This window comes from Ascaphus truei, chromosome 3 (genome assembly GCF_040206685.1).
Source record: "Ascaphus truei isolate aAscTru1 chromosome 3, aAscTru1.hap1, whole genome shotgun sequence".
Taxonomy (NCBI): domain Eukaryota; kingdom Metazoa; phylum Chordata; class Amphibia; order Anura; family Ascaphidae; genus Ascaphus; species Ascaphus truei.
Window position 1 is genome coordinate 243,862,500 of NC_134485.1, and position 24,349 is coordinate 243,886,848.

General features: G+C 42.0%; 1 protein-coding gene across 3 annotated transcripts in view; it reads left to right on the forward strand.

Annotated features, from left to right (window-relative positions):
- Positions 1-1,036: 1,036 nt before the first annotated feature.
- Positions 1,037-24,349, forward strand: part of FSIP2 (fibrous sheath interacting protein 2) — a 225,397-nt gene continuing 202,084 nt past the window's right edge. For 2 of the 3 annotated variants that reach the window (XR_012799882.1, XM_075590484.1), the window contains exons 1-5: positions 1,038-1,264; positions 2,477-2,602; positions 8,428-8,589; positions 10,109-10,198; positions 15,934-16,070. Coding sequence is in view for 2 of the 3 variants with exons in the window: in XM_075590484.1 (XP_075446599.1) it covers positions 1,202-1,264; positions 2,477-2,602; positions 8,428-8,589; positions 10,109-10,198; positions 15,934-16,070 (578 nt within the window). In the remaining variant the exon portion in view is untranslated. Of the gene's footprint in view, positions 1,265-2,476; positions 2,603-8,427; positions 8,590-10,108; positions 10,199-15,933; positions 16,071-24,349 lie in introns of all 3 variants that reach the window. The other variant, XM_075590485.1, reaches the window with a different exon arrangement.

The window sequence follows — 24,349 nt, forward strand, 5'->3', positions numbered from 1 at the left end:
GTATGTATTGGGTAGGTGGGGTTTTTGTATGCATTTGGGGGGGGGGGGTTGTGTATATTTTGGGGTGAGAAGTTTTTTGGTATATATCTTGTGGGGGGAATTGTGTGTGGGGGGGTACGGAATGAGTAAGCGTGGGGTAATTGATGGAGGAGAGGAGAGGGGGTGAGTGAGGAAAAGAAGGAGTAAGAGTGAGAAGCAGGGGAGAGAAATACATGCGAAGCGGGAGAGACGGGAGAGAAATACTTGGAAAGAGGGGGGGGGGAAAGAGAGGGGGCTCGTGAGGTGTGAAATGGGGGGGGGGGGGGAGGTGGCAGACAATACCGCCGACACGGGGGGGCCCTGCTTAAAATGTTTGTCCCGGGCCCCACGATTTCTGTTGGCGGCCCTGTGCACAGGTATCTATTGTGGTACACCCATCATGCTTGAGGCACAGGGAGATACAGTGACTTGCCAAATGTCACAAGGAGCGGACTGGCATTCGAACCATCTTTACCCACTTCAAAGGCAGTGAGATCACCACTGAGCTACTTTTCCCTACGACAAACACCACTGTGTATGACTAATATGACTAATTATGAATACTTTCTAAATGAATCTATGTACCACCCTTTTTATTTTATAAAGTTAACTTTGTTATACCGTACAAAGTAAAGAGTAGACCAGAATGTTGTTTTTATAAAAAGTTGTGGAAGCAGTACTAGCAACGTACAGTACTGTGGTGAAGTGGTTACTGGTAAACTTCTAGCTGAATTAATGCATGGGGGCATTGGGGCTGGGTTTATACATGTTTACATTATGGTAATTTATGTATGTATGTTACTGCCATTGTATGTACAGTACCTCCACCCAAAAAAAGACGTCCTCCACTCCTAAATTGATGATTTTTTTTACATCTACACTCATGTTTGTGCTCGTGGCCCTAGCAGGCAGGGTGGCCTTAGACCACCCTATGGGAAAGTGGACCTTCAGCCACGCTTGTTATTGGATGTGCACGTGATGAGTTCCGCTCACTCTCCGCACCTGAATGTACAAACACGCGGGGACCTTTTGTGCTGCGCGCGGTTTTGATTCAAACGAGCGTCCGTTTAACTGTCAGCCGGTGACAGGCAGCGAGAGGGCGGCTTCATGTCAGCTATCAGCTCCGCTACCTAGTGGGCGTGGGCGGCGGCCCACTGCTGTGCGTCCTGTAATAAAGGGAGAGATGGACTTTTACATTGCGAACAGCTCCCGGCCAGGGCTAGGAGGCGGGAATGAGTGCGGCGACGTGAGTATCTGGGGAGAGATGTGGGGGAACTTGTAAGGAAACTAAAAGGGGTCTCTCACATGAGCGATACATGAATAAGTACAGATGCCCAGAAATCCTCAGTCATAATCCAACATATTTCCCGGTTTCATCTTAAATCCCAGTTCAGTATTTTGTGATCTATCCCAACATATCTCCTCAGAAAGGGCAGGGAGTGGCTGCTCCCCTCAGAAAGGGCGGGGAGTGGGTGCTCCCCTCAGAAAGGGCAGGGAGTGGCTGCTCCCCCCAGAAAGGGCAGGGAGTGGCTTAATCTCAGAAAGGGCGGGGAGTGGCTGCTCCCCTCAGAAAGTGCAGGGAGTGGGGTCTCCCCTCAGAAAGGGCGGGGAGTGGCTTAACCTCAGGAAGGGCGGGGAGTGGCTGCTCCCCTCAGAAAGTGCAGGGAGTGGGGGCTCCCCACAGAAAGTGCAGGGAGTGGGTGCTCCCCTCAGAAAGGGCGGGGAGTGGCTTAACCTCAGGAAGGGCGGGGAGTGGCTGCTCCCGAGTGGCTGCTCCCCTCAGGAAGGGCGGGGAGTGGCTGCTCCCGAGTGGCTGCTCCCCTCAGGAAGGGCGGGGAGTGGCTGCTCCCGAGTGGCTGCTCCCCTCAGGAAGGGCGGGGAGTGGCTGCTCCCGAGTGGCTGCTCCCCTCAGGAAGGGCGGGGAGTGGCTGCTCCCGCGGAAGGCCTTGGCAGCAGAGCGGTGCGACTTTGGGAAGAGGAGAAGTGATGGGCAGCTCTGCTTTCAAGGAGCTTCTGTAACCTCGCTCTTCCCTGCGCTGGGCAGGTGCAGGTTAGTACCAATTTTTGGGAGCCCCATGTATTTATATAAAATATAACTTCCCCACCTCGTTAGAGAAAAGTAAAGTAATTACAATCATCTAGAATTGGAGTTGCATTTACAGGATTGATAAGAAGGAAATGATCAAATATAAATTGTCACTACAATACCTCAGAGCCATAGATATTTTTCATTAAATTATAATTATTATTATTATTATTGCACATATAACATGCAACTATACCTATTTAGCAAGTGAGTAAGCAATACATTTGATAATATACAAATAGGCAATGTAAGTAATGCCTCACTTATGAATGTTTTATTATTTGCTTGTTTTCTTGGTTTTCTACATCCAGCGGGGCTTTAAATGTTTTACATTATTATATAGATATGTTTTATCTTTTTCTTTCTTTGTAGGGTACTTATGTGCAATGTCTGCCAGCCCCCCCAGCAAAGCAGTTGTTGGAAATGCCGCTTGGTGTCAAACTTCCAATCCTGCCAGGATCTGAAGTCATGTTGTACACTACACATTTGGCTGAAAAGGTATACAATTAATATCATGTAAAATCACATATGATATCAACCAATGTCTTATGATGGCAGCCCACCACTCTACTTACAAATACAGCCGTGCTGTGAAATGTGCCCATCCTCTTATGGCTCCAATTCAACCTTTCCATCCAGCTATTCTTCCCATGTGAAACTATAAATTCATTGGAGAGGCAACCAACTACTTAAATGTACAGTATGCTCCTGTAGGAAATATTTACACCTCGGTTCTGAATTACATTTTATCTATCACCTTTTATATGTTTGCATATAACCCTTTATCATATAGGTTAAATATAAGCATCTTTTTCTTAGTAATTTTTTCCCCCGTTAATATCTTTATTTATGTCATTGAAATACAGTACTTGAAATTCATTCTCTGATAACACTCCCTATTCATTTATCCAAATGGTATACTTCTTTTCTCATACCAGTTATTCTAGATCAGCTCAAATGTATCTACTCTATGGTCTTCTAGGGATATATAATAAAGTTGTGGACCATTTCATTTCTGCTGGTGCTACCCTTTTGCTCTAGCTATTTTAATGCTATTGTCAGTGTTTAACATAGATGCCAAACTTTATTTTCCTGTACGGAGGTTGTCACTGCTCCCTGGTGGTTTATGCACCATTAGCATATGTGTGACGGTGCTCGTCTCTAACCAGGAGGCTGACCCAAATGGCTGAGGCAGGTTTTTTTTATACCCTGATAAAGAGGCATGCTGTAGCCTTGAAACGCGTTGAAATATCAATTTCTGAACTTTACTGATTTTATTAGTCCCCCCTTTGCCGTGTCTCGCTCCGCATCACTGGCACGACGCCTTTCAGTGACGTCATCCGAGCGCCGACGGAACTCCTGATGCCACACGTGGAGTCAGTGCTGGAGACACGCCGGGCTGGATTAAGCCTGTGAGAAGGGACTCTATTCCTGGGACATACTATACGTTACTGCTCCTTACTGACGTGGCACTTCCGAGTGAGATCATCAAGTGCCGATGGAACCTCCGGTGTAACACACGGAGTGAATGCCCAATATTGGAGATACACTGGTGACTCGTGGACTGTAACAACAGTTGGTTGCTGACCTGTGGTGTTCCTGATCCCTGTGTGGTGTGGCGTATGGGTAATTTTGTCCCATGACATGCTGTTTTTCTTTTACTTGATGTACTGTGCGCAGATTACCTATCTTTTGTCGTTTAATACATTTTAATGATATACTTCACTATGAGCGTTGTGCGCTGTTTTTTCTGTTCTAGTTCTTGGTGGTGTCGAGCCACCCCTATTAACAGCTGCAGACGCTCCCTTGTTTGAGTTTATGTATATGTATTTATAAACAAATCATGAATATCTGGCACTCCTGTAGTGATATAAATGACCTGGTGCTTATGTCATAAAAAATAATAAAGCATACATTACCTGCAAAGTTAAGGAGACAAGAGCACTCAGAAGGTATAAGCAGCTAAAAAATTGTATTAAAGAAACTTGCACATATATCCAACATTTCGGTCCACTGAATGGGACCTTCCCCCTGAGGAAGATCCTTTTCAGCAGACCGAAACGTTGGATATATGTGCAAGTTTCTTTAATACAGTTTATAGCTGCTTATACCTTCTGAGTGCTCTTGTCTCCTTACCTTTGCTGGTAATGTATGCTTTCTATGTATTTATATTCATCACATTAATTTGCACTTTAATATAATCACTTGGTGCACTGGTACGATTTATGGTTGCGCACTTCTACCTTTTTTGTTATCGCAAGATATGGGAACTGACCCACAGGCCATGAGACTTATCAGGAGAATAGACAGGTCACAGGCCGGAGTTGGGACAGGGTACAACAGCGTAGTAGAGGTCATGGTTTCAAGATCAGGGGAGGGGCAAATTAAATCCAAGGGCAAGCAAAGGCTTCGGACAGGTAAATCACAAGCACGATACCAGCTGGGGTCCAGGAGCACAAGGATCAGACACCTTACTCAGGCACTGGCTGAGAGTAAATGGCTTGCCTATAAAGAGGCCTAGCCCAGGGGCAGCTAATTAGTCTCCACCTAGAGATGGGCGTAACACGGGTCATTATGAATGACCCATTAATTGAGCCACCTGTGCTGAAGCACGAATATCCTGAAAACCTGACCTGTTGGTGACAATTGTTCGTCACCCCTGGTAAGAGGTCATCATGGAACTTTTGGTTGAGTGCGAAGTGTAGTCACTTCCTGGTTTCCTCCATCTTGGGGGAGGCAAAGCAACCTCAGATGTCGTCCATGCTGGAAGAGGCAGAACGACCACGGCGGCAGACCCTGACAATTTGTTGTTGAATGTCTTGATTAAGCATGGGCAGATTAAGGTGGGGGCACAGGAAGCACATTCTTTGGGCACCCCATGCAGTGGTGTAAGCACCGTGCCGCTAACCCACGCAGCTAGGACTGGGCCCTTCCAGTGCCAGCAACTTCGTCATCCAGCCTGACAACAAGCAGATACCCCAGCAGTGCTGGGTTCCCGCTGGTTTACTTGGTCGTTGGCGCCAGAAATCGGGCCCAATTCTGCACCAGAGCAGCTGATTGGAGCAGCTCTCTTCACCACCCCTTTTCAAGGTAAAATTCTCAGGAGTGAGGGATTGATTGATTGATTGTGGAGGAGGGGAAATTGAGTTAGTGTGAGGGGGCAATTGAGTTTGATGGGAGATTGAGTAAGGGGGGAGGATTGAGAGAGAGGGGGAAACGAGGGAGGGAGGAAGATTGAGAAGGGGTAGAGAGACGGGGGAAGGGGGAGAGAGGAAGGGGGAGAGAAATAGAGGGGGGTGAGGAGCGAGTAGGTGTGTGAGGAGGGGGCGTGTAAGAGAAAGTTAGGGGGCTCCAGTGGAAACTAGATAAGATGATAATTGGGAAAATAGCATGGAAAGGTGCAGAAATTGGCAGTGTAAGTATGAAAGAGTTAGAAAATTCATAACGTTGTGGTTTGGATCTAGGACAGTACCAGTTATGTAGTTAATCTGGGAGGCAAATATAAGATGTAAAGGTTATCTATCCAGAAATGTGATTGAAAACAGCCATTGTTACTAAATATTAGATATAAAAGCAACACTGATAGTTTCATTAACATAAATGAAACACTATAATTAATACAGTTTGATGTTCGTAATAACATTACTGGGGCTAATTTATGTGTGCAAACACCTTTGCCGTGAAATGCTGGATTTACAGATTGCATAGTATTTGGAAGCCTCTTCCTATCTCTTTTACAATAAAATAACAATATAAAGATCCTTATGGCTGTGCCTTTTACAGGTTGAGCAGCTGGCAGCTACCAATTTACATGTAATTAAAAATGCGTCAAAATATTTTCCACTGATTGTAAAAATCAACAGTGTTAAATGTGGAAATACTTATATTTAATATATAGATACATTGGGAAACAATGGGTGGGATTTAGTGTTTAGACGTAATTAAAAAAAAAAGTGGAGACATTCAAATCAACATCGCTGTTTCTGGAATTAGGAACAAATTTAGATTTATGTGTTGGGGTCATTAGCGGCTCGTCTTAAAATATGAGGTCTTAAATTAACACCATTGGCTATGTGTAATTTTAGTGCCTTTCACAATCATACATCTGCATAATATTTACGTCTACATAACGTTTTTGCTTAATTGCGTCATCACACACCCTTGAAAACTGGACTTTTGGGGGGACTATCTTCAATTTGCAATAACTGAGCTCAGCAGAAGGATGCTCTGCAGTCAGTAGTTTCATCACTGGAGGGATAGCTGTTTTAAAGTGTACACTAGGCGCTAAATCAGCCTGAATACCCTCCAAAATTTCCATCATCATGAGGTACCTCCAGAGTACTTTATCATTACGGATTGTGCGTCCTTCAAGACGAAACAGGAGAAACCGGCACTCGAAGTCTTGGTATAAAACAGTACTTTATCATTAGGCATGCCAAATACATTCACTCTAGCCCTATAAATTATTATCCTTCTTCAGGGTTTTGTTGTATTCTCCGAATAACAACTATTTATTGCCAGGGAGCAGTCTGTGAATCAATAGAGGAAAATGTATCTTGCAAATGCTGGGTTCCTATAGTGTAGTCTGGTCCGTAAGGCGCATAATTACGAATGGGTCTTAAATTGAGCACAGCCGCTAATCCAACTTGTCATTGGACCCTAAACTAAGACAGGTGCTATTTAATGTGTAGTAGAACAAAAAATGGGGCGCTCCCTCTGATGTGGGTATGATAAAATACTGATTAATACCTGATAGACAAGGTGTACTAGTAACAATCATAAAGAAAAACCAAGAAATACAATACTATCCCAAATGGTTGTTGCTGCTCAACCCCAGAAAAGCATCTCCCGCGATAACTCGTGATATGATGAGAGAGTAGGGGGGGGGGAGGGGGGTTTGCAAAAGAGAAAATATAATGAATGCAAATGTACATCAATCACATTTTTACATTGATATGATATGATAGACAAAAGAGTAGTGATCTTAGAGTAGTGAGGGATGTAATAAACCAAAAAATAGTTTGGCCATGTGTTATACTAGATCATTAAATGGTTTCTTTAGGTATGATGGTATGTTCTCCTTAGCTGCTGTTGTCTCCTATTTGTTCTGTGTTGTGTCAACACAGCAACTTGTATCCTCACCTCGCAGTTGGCCCATGCATTTTACAAAGGATGACAGCCATAAATACAGTTTAAAGGTACAATTTATTAGATTAAAATAAGAGTAACATGTAACACATACATTAAAAGCTGCCTCCGGTACACGTGCTAGACTCCTGCACTCCAGCGCAGTGTTCTCCCGATCCCGCATCCGGTATACAGGACTGCGGTCAGAAAAAAGTTCAACGTCCCTGCGCGATGATGTCAAGCGCTGTCGCTTGCCAGCTGACTGTCCGGGTCCTCACTGAGCTCCCTTAGGCCTGGGACATAGTGTAGTGAAGAGAGCTGGGCAACGCTGATGCTCATGCTCTCCTGCTCAAGCAGGAGATTTTTCGTGTCCCTGCATGAGCGCGCTTGTGTGCCGGGTGGGAGGCGGTACTAGGGCACCACGTCACAGCGCCGACGTCACGGACTGTCATTGGCTTCTGACAGTCACGTGACCGGCCCTGCGCTTCCCTGAGCGGCAAATTTTAAACTTGCCTGTCTCCTGCATTTCCACACGCCTCCGCATGCCTGCGGAAGCGCCGTCTAAAGCCGCGCTGATAGGGATAATGTTTACCCTCAGCACACCTCAGCACGGTCTTTTTGACCATGTCCGAGGCCTTACACACCTCCGCGGTCGGCTCTCTGAACTTTTCCAGTATTCTCACGAGTCTCCAACAGACAGATTATCCTCAAAGGCAACTCTGGAACTGCTCACCCTACGCGTTTCACGAAAAATGATTTAGCTTCCTGAGAGTTAGGTTAAATTTTAAAATGTTTGAGAATGTTTTTAGCAGTGGTTCAAATTGGTTTAAAAATAAGACGTACTATGTCTGACTTTAAAAAATTCTGACTTTATGAAGCATTGCAGAAAATATATTTGGATCATATTTTAAAATGCTTTATGCAATATTTGTGCTTAAAGATCAGAAAGGGAGAGAGGCTCCTTTTAGATAAATTCACATTTAGAAAAAAAGAATGAAACTGTAAGTAGTGGTACTCCTGGTCTCCAGTGCCATCACACTTTGACTACTGGTTTTTAGATGTGAGGGATTTTAGTTTGCTATGCCTTAATCTCCAATTTAAAGGAATAATGCAGGTGACATTTTAGAAAATACCTTTCTTACAAAAAATTGGAAACTAAACAATGTTTGTTCGTTTGTTCACATAATGCTTTTCAGCTTCATCAACCATCCCCGGGTTTCAACCTTGGTGATCCTCAATGTAGCTTGTTGGGAACAAAATATAAGAACCTGCATGATCCCCACTTAAGTTCCTATTATAAGCGTAAGGATATTCAACGTACGTTAAAACAAGGTGGCTACATTACTAATAATAACAAGGTAGGTTGTCAATTACAGATACAATTTGTAAAATATAGTTTTTTTTCCATGTTTCCTCTGCTTCCTTTTCTCTTTTTCTATCCCCTTCCTCTTTTTCCATCCCTTTCCATTCATCATTTATTAGCATTCACCTCTTTCTCTGTCTGCTCCTTAATTTTTGGTCCTGCTGTTCACAAGCCCCAATGTCATCTCTTCCTTCTCTTTCGTGAATTGTTCTCTCATTGCTACTAACAGCTGAAGATCTCTGCCTCACCTTGCATCTCTAATTCTCTGCTTTTCTACTAACCCATAGCTTTGGTCCATTCCTCCTCATTCTATTAATTGGTCTAAAAAAAATGCTTTTCTCAACTTTTCCTCAGTGACATTCATTACCTTCAGTATTATTCACTGCTAATTACATTTTTGCACCATATTTACTTCCTCTCCTAATGGCAGGCCAATAATTGCTAAAGATACAGTACAGGAGCGTAAGAAAGAGAGGGGTATTTAAGATATACAGTTTTTTAGATCAAAAAGTGTTGTCGGAACATGAAACTTCGAATTAGCTTGACATAATTATCAGGCTATTTGAAACAAATCATTTCATGCCCTGCTCACAACAAATATTTTCACTCGTGCCTTCCTTCTGGTGGTTTATATACAGGTAGTTCTCGCTATCCAACGTTTCACTTTAGAACGAATGGCATATCCAACACCTGAATGCAATATCCAACGCTCACCGCCACTAATTAACAAGGGGCTCACTTTACAACGGTTTCACTATCCAGCGCTACTTCCAGAAGGGATTCCGTTGGATAACTGAGGCCTGCCCGTACCTCTAATGCTCTACAGTTATTCAATTCTTTCTAGTTTTGAATCTGTTTCCTTTGATATGATGAAACAAAGCAAACCAAACTATATCCAATTCCAGAATCCTCCTCATATCCAAGTACTAAACAACCATTTTAAGTGAATGTGCAGATGCTCCTACTGTATTTTTCTGTAGTGTCATGTTATCCACTTCACTTGCTTAGCCAACTTGTCAAGTAGCGTGGCTGAATGCTAGCTGAAGATTCCATATGAACATTCGGAGCACAATAGCACATTGCAAATGGTTCAATTCATATTCTTTAATTAGGTATTTCCCAACTATTCAAAATCTTTGTGTCGGATTGTCTTTTTATGAGCCAATCAGGAAGAAGCTGCTAAATTCCAAGACGGACTTACGGCTCTAAACTAGCAGCTGAAATAGCTGAAATAACTGATTTACATTTTTAGTATTCAGTAACTTGAACTTTCATGTCAGACCAAATCTATAGTAAATTTCAGTAAACAAATTAAACCAAAGTTGTTTTTTTAAAGCAGCAATACTTCCTCAACAGGTGTGACTACTGTCATTGCTTTTATTAACATGTGCTGTATCACCATACAGTGTATTACATCTATAAGATTTAGTCTTTGTTTTTGAATATTATATCAGTATTCCTCAATCGATTATAATGAAATAGAATAACTGTGTTTTTCATTTTGCACTGTTTAGATTGTGTGCTCCTTAAGGGAATTCAACCAGTATAGACATTATCTAACAAGCATCAAGTTAGATTTTGAGAGAAACTATATGAAAGAACAAGTAAGTACAGGAAGTTTTCATTGATCTAAGATAGTAAATAGTTTAAAGTCATTGAAGTGGATTAATGAGAGGTAGGTAAGTAGCCCTTTAAGGGGCACTCCTTAGAACGAAAGATTCTTGACAGTAAGGATGTGTAGATTATTAGGCCTATTCTAGTAGCTGTGAGTAGTGTATATACTTGTGAAACGTGCTTTTTTCATACGGATTAGAATGTTGCTATACTCTAAAGCCCTTGCATGTCCAAATCGTGTAAGAAGGAGTTTTTTTTTCTGTGCCATATGGCCTAAATATCTCAATCTCACAAATTTTGATAATTCACTGTTTTTCTAGTACCTCCACAAAGTCCACCATGCTAAACCGGGTAGATATATTTACAAATGTTATCTTGCCACCTCAAGACTGGTGAGTTTGCCCCAATTGATGTGAGATTAACTTTTTTAACTCTATTAGGCAGGGACTCCATAATTCAATTAGTTTAATTACCCTTTTCATGCACTTGTCTAACTTTTTCCTGTAATGTCTACCTAATTATGTACATTACTGCAAATATTGCTGATCAATAGCAACATGGCTGGAGGTTTTGAAGGACCAATGCCAAACTGAGGGTCTTTAAACATGCCAGTGCATTAGTTGGTAGTAATTCCCTTTTCTACGTGGATTATTACCAAAATAGATTAAATGCATGTGTATGTAAGATTTATTTTAATAACATTAATAAAGAAAATAAGTCCCTCGCTCTGTAGAAGTTACAATCTAATTTTTGTAGCACATAAGTCATAAAATGAACTGCGGTCACAAGGAGCTGATACCGGAATTGGTTTCAGACTCAATGCTTTTACTCACTGAGCCACTCCTTCTGCCTCTTATGTGTATGTGTGTATATATCTGTATATGTGTATATATATGTGTGTATATATATATATATGTATATATGTATGTATATGTATATATATATATGTATAGTGGTCGACAAATATATATATACGTATATGTGTGTGTGTGTGTGTGTGTGTGTGTGTGTGTGTGTGTGTGTGTATATATATATATATATATATATATATATATATATATATATATATATATATATATATATAAGACAAGAAAGAAAGCGTCCGATCCTAGTGTAATATGAAATATAAGCATGTATTAGGCAATTTGGTGCATGTGTTATCTATGCTTGCTGTGTGGTTTTATATTTACTAGTGGTGAGGCCGGCCTTGTAGGTTCAAGGGGTTATTGTTAACCCCTTGTTCTACATATATTTTGTGCTTATAGGCTTTTTTCCCCTTGCCTTGGGTATTAGGGGTCCATCAGTATCTTCATAGGGGATTTCCCCTGTCTGATACATATTCTATCACAGGAGGATGTCAGGGTTTGTTTTAATATTTTTTGTATTTTATGATTGATTATTTGTACTGTTAAATAAATCATAATTTTCTTTGATATTTGTTCTGAGTATACTTGAGTGCTGAGTTGGGACGCTTTTATTTTCATTGTTATATATATTTAACAGATTTAACGGATTTAAAAAAATCTACTCGCCACCTAGTCCCGCCCGCTTTAAAAAAAAAAACGGAATAAATTCCTAGTAAGAACAACATTCGTTTTTGACATAAGTTTATTTATTGTATTACATTATACTACAATTAGTGTGTGTGTGTGTGTGTGTGTGCAAATGTCGGATTTAAAAAAAAAGCCAGATGTGAATGACTAGTTTCCTGCACCTTTTAACCAGTGTCTGGATGCCCCTGCTTCACCATATCTAAAGCAGCAATCCCACCTGGGATCTTACCTGATCCGCAGTCCCTCTATGTCCAGGTTCCCTCATTCCCGCAATGTTATATGTTGGAGGGGAGGTGTTCCCTACCTGTCTTCTGGGTTAGGGGGGATTCCGATGTCTCTTGTGTGAAACTCGAGAGTCATATCTGGAAGAAAGCAGTATAGGTTATTTTGGTGTAGGTATAGGGCAATTAAGATTTATAGGGTAAATAAGATATCCAGAGAGTGAGACAGAGAGAATGTGAGAGAGCGACAGAGACTGACTGGGTGGGGGGGGGGGGGGGTGACTGACTGACTGGGTGGGGGGTGACTTACTGGGTGACTGGGTGGGGGGTGACTGGGTGGGGGGGTGACTGGGTGGGGGTGACTGACTGGGTGAGGAGGTTACTGACTGGGTGACTGGGTGGGAGGATGACTAGGTGGGGGGGTGACTAGGTGGCGGGTGACTGACGGGGTGACTGACTGGGTGGGGGGGTTGACTGGGTGACTGGATGGGGGGGTGACTGACTGGGTGGGGGACTGACAGGGTGGGGGTTGACTGACTGGGTGACTGGGTGGGAGGGTGACTGGGTGGGAGGGTGACTGACTGGGTGGGGGGACTGACTGGGTGACTTGGTGGGGGGACTGACTGGGTGACTGGGTGGGGGGCAGCCAAGGGAGCACCGGGGGGGAGAGAGGGGAAGGAATACCCCTGCTACCACCTCCACTGCCCCGCACCACAACCCACTCCCCCCCCATTCGCCCGACCCGCGCGTGTGCAGCCAAGGCAGCCGGGGAAGGAATACCCCAGCTAGCCAGCCACGGGAGCACCGGGGGGGGAGGGGGAGAGGGGGGAAGGAATACCCCTGCTACCACCTCCACTGCCCCGCACCACAACCTGCTCCCTCCCCCCCCCCCCCCCCATTCGCCCGACCCGTGCGGGCAGCCAAGGGAGCCGGGGAAGGAATACCCATGGGGGCAGGAGGCAGGGACACCGCACGCGCGACATACACACACACACTTTTACACTTACCCGTGCAGAGAAGGAATGGCGGCTTGACTGTTCAGCGCAAAAAAAAAAATCCTGACAGCTCCATCCCGTGTCACAGCCAATCAGTCAATTACATCTCAGACTCTACAGGCCTCAGTTAGCATGTTAAATGTTAAAGTTCATCGCAGTACAATTAGAAAAAGACTTCTGGAACAATGTCCTTTGGACAGATGAGACCAAAGTGGAGATGTTTGGCCATAATGCACAGCGCCACGTTTGGCGAAAACCAAACACAGCATATCAGCACAAACACCTCATACCATTTGTCAAGCACGGTGGTCAAGGGGTGATGATTTGGGCCTATTTTGCAGCCACAGGACCTGGGAACCTTGCAGTCATTGAGTCGACTATGAACTCCTCACATTTTATGCACAGTATCCACGACGTCATTCGTAGGTACAGGTGTAAAAAGTGGGCGCATACGTTACCGGTACAGGTACATGATAAATACACCATCACTTCTGTTGACTAAATGCACATCGACTATACTGTACATTAGATAGCTGTGCTTCATTTATTTAATAAAGCAGCGATGCCCAGCAAAGTTATTTCAAACGATCTCAGCATGAGAATACTGGAGATGTACAAGAAAGGACACGAATAATGCATATCAAAGCCTGGTTAGCTAGCTCGGGCATCCCAGTAACTCATAACTGTTTCTGCTATCATGCCTATGGAAAGACTAAAAGTGGAAAGAGGATTCACCCAGTAAAACAGAGTAGGTACTGTACTGTGTACACTTACAGTTGTGTGAAAAAGAAAATACACTCTCTTTGAATTCTATGGTTTTACATATCAGGACATAATAACAATCATCTGTTCCTTAGCAGGTCTTAAAATTAGGTAAATACAACCTCACATGAACAACAACACATGACATATTACACCGTGTCATGATTTATTTAACAAAAATACAGCCAAAATGGAGAAGCTATGTGTGAAAAACTAAGTACACCCTTACTGCTACCATAGGAATTAAGATGCTAAGTAGCGGACAGGTGCTGCTAATCAAATGCCCTTGATTAATTGATCATCAGCAAGTGTGACCACCTCTATAAAAGCCGAAGTTTTAGCAGTTTGCTGGTCTGGAGAATTCAGGTGTGTGTTAACACAATGTCAAGGAGGAAAGACATCAGCAATGATCTTAGAGAAGCAATTGTTGTTGCCCATCAATCTGGGAAGGGTTATAAGACCATTTCCAAACAATTTAAAGTCCATCATGCTACAGTGAGAAAGATTATTCAAAAGTGGAAAACATTCAAGACATTTGCCAATCTTTCCAGGAGTGGACGTCCCAGCAAATTCACCCCAAGGTCAGACTGTGCAATGCTCAGAGAAATTGCAAAAAAAATCTTAGACTCTACGGCCTCAGTTAGCATGTTAAATGTTAAAGTTCATGACAGTACAATTAGAAAAAGACTGAACAAGTATGGTTTGTTTGGAAAGGTTGGCAGGAGAAAGCCTCTTCTCTCTAAAAAGAACATGGCACACTGGCTTAGGTTTGCAAAGTTGCATCTGAACAAACCACAAGACTTCCCGAACAATGTCCTTTGGGCAGACGAGACCACAGTAGAGATGTTTGGCCATATTGCACAGCGCCACGTTTGGCGAAAACCAAACACAGCATATCAGCACAAACACCTCATACCAACTGTCAAGCACGATGGTGGAGGGGTGATGATTTGGGCTTGTTTTGCAGCCACAGAACCTGGGAACCTTGCAGTCATTGACTCGACCATTAACTCCTTTTTATACCAAAGTATTCTAGAGTCAAATGTGAGGCCATCTGTCCGACAGCTAAAGCTTGGCCGAAATTGGGTCATGCAACAGGACAATGATCCCAAGCACACCAGCAAATCTTCAACAGAATAGCTGAAAAATAAAAGAATCAAGGTGTTGCAATGGCCCAGTAAAAGTCCAGACCTCAACCCGATTGATGAAATGCTGTGGCTGGACCTTAAGAGAACTGTGCATAAACAAATGCCTACAAACCTCAATGAACTGAAGGAACGTTGTAAAGAAGAGTGGGCCAAAATTCCTCCACAATGATGTGAGAGACTGATAAAGTCATACAGAAAACGATTACTTCAAGTTATTACTGCTAAAGGTGGTTCTACAAGCTATTGAATCATAAGGTGTACTTAGTTTTTTTCCACATGGCTTCTCCATTTTGGCTTTATTTTTGTTAAATATATCATGACACGTTGTAATATGTCGTGTTGTTGTTCATCTGAGGTTGTATTTACCTAATTTTAAGACCTGCTAAGGAACTAAGGATTGTTATTATGTCCTGATATGTAAAACCATAGAATTCAAAGAGGGTGTACTTTCTTTTTCACACAGCTGTATGTGGAAATATGTATTAAGATAATTCTGCTTATCATTAAGAGGATACACTATGTACAGTACGCTTTAAGAATACGGAATATGGCATGACTTCTGAACCTTGCTATTTTAGAGTTCTACATATAAATACATTTAGAAAACGAGGGGGGAGGGGGGTGCCGAGCACGCATGTTCTAAGTGAAACTTCTTTGTGTTTTGTCAATGAAATTGTATTTAGATTTTGATGTTTTTGATTGAATTAAAGACTTTTGAAAGTATAATTACAATTACAGTGACAAAACACAAAGAAGTTTCACTTAAAATGTGCATGCTTGCCACACACACCCTTTTCTTTTACGGTACTTATTGCCTGTCAAATATTTATTATCAAATATTGCCATTTGACAAGGACAATCTTGCAGCTACTAGAAAATGCCCCATGTGTAGTACGTGTAATTCCTATTTCTGATTTTTATTTCTATTTTAATATTCACTTTTTATTTAACTCTTCTGCTGCCAGAGGGACCTACAATACAATGCTCTGGCAGTAAAAAAAAAACAAAACAATGGTATTCCTTTAATGTATTCTTTTTATTTTCAGAAATATCTTGGACAACAGTTGTCAAAGCTAGACAAAAAGGACTTAATTCCAGAAGGAGCCAATATACACTTGAGAGAATGGTTACTTAAAGAACAGAAAACTAATATTCGAGATAGAGTGAGTCAGGGAAGAAGCAGGTACTTGCAAACATTTTCTATAAAAATAGTAGATTGATGAGTATGTTTATTTGTATTTAATAGAAATGTAAAATCTTTGAGGACAAAGGTAGCATTTTTTATATTATTACTTACATTGTATTGAGCATTCCCTCCACTCCCCCTACCAGAATTCCATATACAAGAGGTTACAGAAAGTAATATGGGCTAGGGAGGTACAAAACATTAAATAGGGGTACAATTTAATAATGTTACAGCAGTGAGAGTTGCAAGGAACTACAGGTAACAAAAACCTGAAGCATATACTTACACACATTGATGGGTACGAAGGTTGCATAGGAGAACACATACACAACGCAAAAACACAAATCTGCTACTATGGCAAATGCTTAAATTAGTAAGGGTTACTGAAGGATGGAGGCCACATTGAGCCGTGGTAATGTTATTAAGGAAGCAAGTAAGTTTTTCCATTTGGCAGATTAACCAAATTCTACTTTGCATTTGTAGCAAAGTAGGGATTGACTGCTTCTTACAATGCATTGCAATTGAGCATCATGTGGCTGTAAGAATGTGGGAAATCAGTTTATTTTCATGTTTATTGAGCAATGGGTTTCAGTGAAAAGAACAGTTTAAGATTCTCTAGGACCAGTTGTGAACTGATTCTCAAAGCTGTGAAACCACAAGACAAATTCACCACATATGTAGGAAGGAGGATTCACCACAACCCTTAGGACAGAGTGGGGAACCCCCCGGAATATTTTAGAAAGTTTAATTGGGGTTAGTTACCACCTAAAAATAATATTGTATATGTTCCCTTTACAGTAGTACAAATTGAACTTTTCGTAGATTGCTTCAAAAAAGTTTCCCATTCATCGAACTCTAATTCAGAGTTCTGATCAGACTCCCAGAGTTTCATAAATTTCAGCTTTTCCTTAGTCGTATCTTTAAAAAGAATTATTTAAGGAAGAAATAAGACTCTTTTCATCATCATCATCATCATCATCATCATCATCATCATCATCATCATCATCATCATCATCATCATCATCATCATCATCATTTATTTTTTACATAAATACAGGCCTCAACTTAAGGGGGCTTCACAAAACTTTAGTCAGTTTGCGAACAACTACAATCAAATACAATTATTTAGTTACACAAGAGAGACAGGAAAAGCCAGAGTTATAATAAAACATGGTTCAATTAAATGAACAAAGGTTATACATTCAATTTACTGTACAGACATTTTATGAAGCGTTAATATGAATATGGGCATATGTAGCATTTACAAACAGGATTAAAATTGTGTTAGAAGAGGTAGGATAGGCCTGCAATGTGTTGTTAGAAGAGGCCCTGCCTCAAAGAACTTACAACCTATTGGCAGGGTAAGTTGAAACATTGAGCACAGAGGATGAGAGAGATGGTGATTTTCAGAATGCAATAGAGCAGCTGTTACATTACCAAATATCAGTGAATGGCAGCAAATTATGACACCCTTTGGCTGCCCTTAGACAGACACTTTTGGGGCGACCAAGGTGTTATGTCCCAGAGATTCTTTCGTAGAAATTAAAAAAAGTTTGTGTATTGTATGCCGAGCATGCGCATTTTAAGTGAAACTTCTTTGTGTTTTGTCACTGTTCTGTCACAGAAATTGTATTTGTGATTTTCATGTTTTTAATTAAAAATCAAAACAGAATTTCAGTGCCAAAATGCAAAGAAGTTTGACTTAGAACGTGCGTTTTACCTATTTGTATTTCTATATGTAGAGTAACTGTGAATTCCTTGTGTGTGTGTGTGTGTGTCTGTGTCTCTGTGTGTGCGAGTGTGTCTCGGTGTGTTGTGTCCCTGTGTGTGTGTCTCTGTGTGTCTGTGTATCTCTGTGTGTGTGTGTGTCTCTGTGCGTCTCTGTGTGTGTCTTTCTGTGTATGTGTTGCGCCTGTAGCTGTAGTGCGCGCGCAGCGCAGGCGGCTACTGTGCAGGTGCGCCTGGCACCTACTACGCACTGCGCAGGTGCGCCCGAATGTCACACCTACAGTGCAGGCACACCCCAATGCGCCTACTGCGCAGGTGTGCCCTGACGCTGCGCCTACTGTGCAGGTGCGCCTGCATGCCTAAGGTCCGTGCAGCCTAGAATGCTGTTTTTGTGCACATGCGCGAGTGCGACGCCCGCGAGCATGAAGGTCGCACGCCCATTAATTCCGTGACGTCACTCGCGTTTTTTTATTACAAGCCAAGAATTTTTTCCCTTGAAAACCCTGTAGGCGCCAGCAAAGAAGTTTCACTTCAAAAAGCAGCATGGCATCACAGGGAGGAGGTGTTGCTGGACTCCAGCGGGCCTGTAAAGTGTCTCTTGTTTTCATTCTGTTAACCTTGGTGGACAGGGGCAGTGAAGGCATATTGGGAAGCCATCCTTAGGGAGATCCCTTTGGGGTAACTCAGGTGTTATGTCCCAGATATGCTTTTTTTTTTTTTGCTGAGTTGAAACAGGTACCTTCAAATTTAGTTAAAGGGGCCTCAGGGTTTTTTGTTTGGCGGCAATAACCCTCTTTAAATTATACGAGTAAAAATAATTCTTATTTTGGACAGCCTTTATTGGGGAAAAGTGCTTCAAGGGATTCAAGGGAGTTATATATTTTTTTTATCTGAACACAGGTCTTTTAGCCTTAGAATGCATGTAGACCATCAGTTTCTGAAATCTAGGCTGAACATACTGGTTTTAAAGTCCAGGTTAACGATGAGGGGAGTCAGAATTTGGACTAGTGAGATTCTATTTTAAACGGCTGGCCTCCCAAGGTATATCACAGACTCCAAACTGCTTAATACATAAAAATAAAAAATTGTGTGTGTGCCGATCACGCGCAATTTAAGTGAAACTTCTTTGTCTTTTGTAACTGTTTTGTCCCAGAAATTGTATTTGTAATGGTTTTTTTTTTTTTTATAAAGTTTCTTTTTATTAGAGTGTTTGCAGATACATTTCATTGTAGCATATTGTATGTATATGGAACATCGAGTAATGTCTTACATTGTTCTCACATATATTTATTCTCTTTTTCTCACTGGGCCATCTACTTAAACCACTTCGGAGCTTATACTTTTTTTTTTTTTGTATATCAGGGTTGTTTTCCGCCTTTGGTCTAGTTTCTTCAAATTAGTGTCACATATTCCAATACATATTTGCTATACCCATTTCCTCTTTTCAACCTTATAACTGGTCTTGATCTAATAGGTCTCGACCATTTAACGCAAAACAATGTTTCATACTGTAGCTTGCTTGTAACTGCCGTGTTTTTTTGTTTTTTTATTATCTTGTTTGTATTTGACTTTGGCTTGACTCTTAGTTTTTGGTCTGATCTGTTTTGTTATATTGTGTTTCTCTTTTGTTATATTGTGTTGTAGGACACTGTCATGGGAGACCAAGTCTTATCATCACATTAATCACGGGATTCTGGATTGAGCACAACAAGGAGGGCAATATAAATTGTAATTTATTTCCTTTTCAGACAAACACACAATTCTTCACAATTACACTTAATAAACACTTACTGGGATGGGGAAACGAAATAAAATGTCCACGGAACGAATGACTTGAAAACAAAGTCTCTGGGCACCCCTGCACGCATGCAAGTGGGTGCGTGATTTGAGCCGTGCGACAATCCTTGGCTAGGAGCACAAGTTGCCACCCCTGTATCTCCGCCGAAAGGAATCTTTTCGTTGGGTCCTTACAGGATTCGTTCGGGAATTCTTAGCTCAAACGAATTCTGGAAGAGGGGCACGATCCTTGGTTACAATGTTTTTAACCCCTCACACTCCGGAACCACTGACACTGTAACTTGGACGAGTCTTAGATGGAACTCAGATGGATCTAACTAGGACTGGGCTACAGGCATTTAAGGGTCCTATCTCTAACATACACAGCCAATCCTCCCGTGGGAACAACTTTTCCCACCTATCCCAGACTTGCCAGTAGCTCACAAAAAGGGCACAAGTTGCTTCCTGGTTGCTCAGAGCATGTGCTAACTTGACACCTAAGCTGCTTAGCATACCGGGCCCAACCCCTTACCTGGCGACAGTAAGTTTGGGGTTTGGCTACCAAGTGTTGATAGCCCATACTTCGCACCGATATCTGGTACTTTGCAATAATCCGGCCGCCCTAACACCTAGGGTCTCTGAAGCTTTTCAACTTCGGACTTCTCTAGACACTGGGGCACCAACTCAGCAGGGTGTCCATTGAAGTATGGAGATGAAAAATTCCTCAGCTCATTCATCCTTAACATATTGACATGCTAATGAATTCATTGCTGGCCTGATAGGAAAGGGTCCCTGCCTTTACATTTTAAAACATAGCTGAAACACATTTTATTTTTATATGTACTTTCTGTATGTGTGGGTGATATAAAAACAACATGTATGTGAATGTTACATTCTCAACTATCTGGTGCAAGGCACATTCTCACTATCTCGCGCTGACACCAACTACGGAGCCAGACGATCCCTCCCTTACCAGTGGAGGATTGGAGGAACAAGTCCGTGACGTCAGACGCCGCCCGTGTGCGGAAGTGAGAGACGAGGAAAGCTGAATAGAGCCAAGCAGAGCTGCGTCTCTACTGAACCCTGAGTGGTTAAACTTCCTTTTTTTATTCTGGAGCAGGTGAATGAATTGGAGCTCCCTGCTCTAATACTGTTTGTTAATTAAAACTGTGTTGCACTATATTTCCTTTTTTTCCTTCCTACATATGCTGCCAACGTCGTTATCTGATTCCCTGTGATAATCCCCACCCTGGAGAGGCGTTCTTGTGCTTTGTGTCCTCCCCCAGATTCTCAACTATCTGTATTCCAAAAATTAGAGTGCTACCTCCTTCCTAACAAAAGTTAGCTACATAATTGAATAGGCTCTGTGATGTGGTTTGCGGTTTGAGCTATGGCATACAATGTATCACTGCTTGCCGGAATCGGTAACCACAGAAGCACTCCACCACTTGACCTTAATTGGTTAACAAGACCGCAGGATACATTGTTGCATTCTGCCACTTCAACTAGACCGCAAACCACTTATCCACTTGAGTTTGTGGTTAAGACTTCCCCTGAGTTTTGCGTTTAGGAAGTAATACAGAGCTTCAATGAAGCCGCTTACCACAGACGCACTTATTAAATTAACGCTTGGCACAGCGCTAGAAGCTCCACCTTGTGCTGCGAATACAGTTTGCACATTCTACATACATTCATAGGACTGCAGCTAGTTTCTGAGTTGCAAAACAGGGACATTACAGTTGATGTATAGGGAAACATGGCATTGTGATGACCAACAATTAACCCCTTCATCCTCAACAAGGTTTAGGGGTAACCAGCCGGGCATAAGACCTTTATTGGCCTGGTTAACCCCTTCACCGCCACAGGCGCTCTCCTTATTTTCTCTTTCTTTTATCAGGATTCCCATCCGTTTCAGTTTATATTCATATCTCGGGTGGCATCTGAATTAATTTTGTTCTAACTGGTGAAAGGAATTTATAATGATCTCCGATTTTCGGTCAAATTTGACAACCTGGTTGTCCCCTACTTATTCGGTCGATATTCTGTCTATCGTGATCAGTTTGACTAAGAGGGATTTTATAAGTTCTATGTTAGGTGTTTGTGTATCCAACTGTGACAGGGAGGAAAGGGTTAATACCTGATTTGCCATGCATTACTGTTGTTGCCCTGTCCCCGCCATTTTTATTCCCCATGTGCAGGCCATTCCCTGTCTGCGAGGGTAAAGGACAAGATGCATTGCTTGCCATACCCTCTAACCAACACATGATAGCAGATCTTAAATGTAAGGCAGGATGTATTTTTTTTGTAAGTCCAAGCAGGAATACTTGGACCTCCAGCTGTGATATGGGTGAATGAGCTTTGGTATTTTTATGACCAAGCCTCAAAGGGTTGTAATTATTTTTATGATGGAGCCTCAAAAGGCTCCCACAGATTTAGAGTCCCCCTGTCTAAAAGAGTGTCAATTATGACAAGACCCAGAGGCCCATAATGTATACAATACTGGCATACTGATGCACAGCAGATGTCAGGCTAGTGACACCTTGGAATCAGAGACCAGACACAGTGGCCCCAAGAAATGGGTGTAGCCCAGGTATGCTAAGTGGCATGGGCGTCAACCTGACCCATGCGCCCTGCCCACCGGACAGCCCTTTTGACCGGTCTCATGAATTGTGGGTCACTTGGCTATTCGTGTTTTTTTTTGTTCCTACGAGGGGATTGGATTCACATGTTAAAGATAGCTTCGGGCAGTCTATAACTTTGGCTTCCCAATTATTCCCAGTGTGATTCCTGAATTTTAATCCATTATGTAAAGATGCAAGACTTTGTTCCAGTACAGCAGCAACCAGTCCAGGAGTGAAGGGGCTAATAACCACATAACCACAGGACTTTTAAAACCAAGGCTGCACTTCTTGCAAAGGCCAATTTCTTTCGTTCCAAGGACAATTTCTTTCATTTCCTTATCCCAGTGAGTGTTTTCAAGTGTATTCTGCAGATGTCGTGTGTTTGTCTATTAAGGAAATAAATCACAATTTATTTTGCAACTTGTTCTGTTCAATCAAGTACCCAGAAATATAAATGTGTTGATAAATACTTGATCATAATGGCTTTTCTGGCTACTAAGAGAATCATCTCTGTTGGGAGTATCGCTCCCCTATTTTGGTTGATCTTAATTATCCAAGGTTCAATATTGACAAATATCATGGGAAGGGGGGTGTCTTGCCCAGCTAATTTTCGTAATTTCTTTAATATATTGTAGGACCTCATTCATTTTTTTGCACATCCAGAGACGTGCTTGAGGTTAGCTTTAGGGAGGTTGCATTTTGGGCATTTTGTTGTGTCTGCTTCTACATTCGTAAATGCCTGATGAATGTCCTATGCATTATCTTGAATTGCATTTCTCTCCAGTTTTCTGATGTAATTATTTTGCAAGTTGACATACCCAATTGTTAGCTCATCCATCGTCTGAACTTCTTGAAAGTCTTGCTGCCATGATTCTAGATTTTTTTTGTTATTTTTCTCCATGTTTTGGTCTTTAATTAATTTATAAATGTCAGCTAACGAATATCTGGTATCTGTATCTTGACTGAAATAAGGGTCTATTGCATTGTTTTCTAGTATATGTTTTTTGTAGTCTTGGAGTTTTCTTCGCTAGTTTAGTACAGGGGTGAGCAAACTTTTTATGCTGAGCCCTTGTTAGGGCCATATATATTTCCCAATATATATTCTTTCCCCATGCTTCTGATTCTAGCAATCAGTAGTCTTCCTTCTGTGTCCGCTTCTGTGGCTATTATTTCTATTGGGATGTTTTTCTTAATTAATGTGGCCACTCCCACTTTCTTGTGAGTGGCTGGAGAAAATATACATTGTCCCACCCAGTCCCTTTTTAGTTTTGCTGATTCTTTAGCGTCTAAGTGGGTTTCTTGCAGTAGCGCTATATCTACCTCCTTTTTTTTTTAGATCGCTCAGAATTTTTCTGCGTTTGATGGGGTTGTTAAGGCCTTTTACGTCCTAGGTCACTATTCTTACTGGCATTTGTATTTTGTGTTGGGGATGTTCTTGTGCGCTTTTACCTTTGTCCACAGCGTTTTTAGTGTCCTACGTTTGGTTCTGATTCCTTTCCGAGCCTCATACAGATTATCCACTTTCTGGGAGTCGCAGCTATAACATTATAACTTTCTGGGAGTCGCAGCTATAACATTATAACTTGAATACAATTATTACCATTAATAACATAATTTTTAAAAATTTTCCTGTACTGGACTTCACTTTTTTTCCATATTAGCAATTCACACTCTGAGTTCAGAGGCCCGGTAGCAAACATTGCCTCCAACTTCCGCGCTCCTTTCAGGGGGGATTTTACTTCATCATATATTTACAGATTGAGTTTGCGAGTAACTCCAGCTTATCCATTTAGTGTTTTGCCTAGTTTGTATCTACCAGTTCGTTCGCCCCTCTTGTTATTTGTATAGTCTTCAGGGAGTGGGGGGGGAGGGGCGGTAGGAGGCGGAGGAGGGGAAGGCCCATCCATGCATAATATCATCCATATCTTTTAGCCTTTACAATAACACACTTCCCGCATCTACATTGTTTCGGATAAATACATTGTGTATTTACATCAAGGCTGTGGGAGCTCTGTCTCCTTTCTACTTGAAACCTTACAAGAAGGAGGGAAGGGGGAATGGAGAGAGGAGGGGGGACATGGGCAGGGAGGGGGTGGAAGGGGCAGGGAGGGGTGGGACATGGACAGGGGTGGGCAGGGGCTGGAAGGGGGG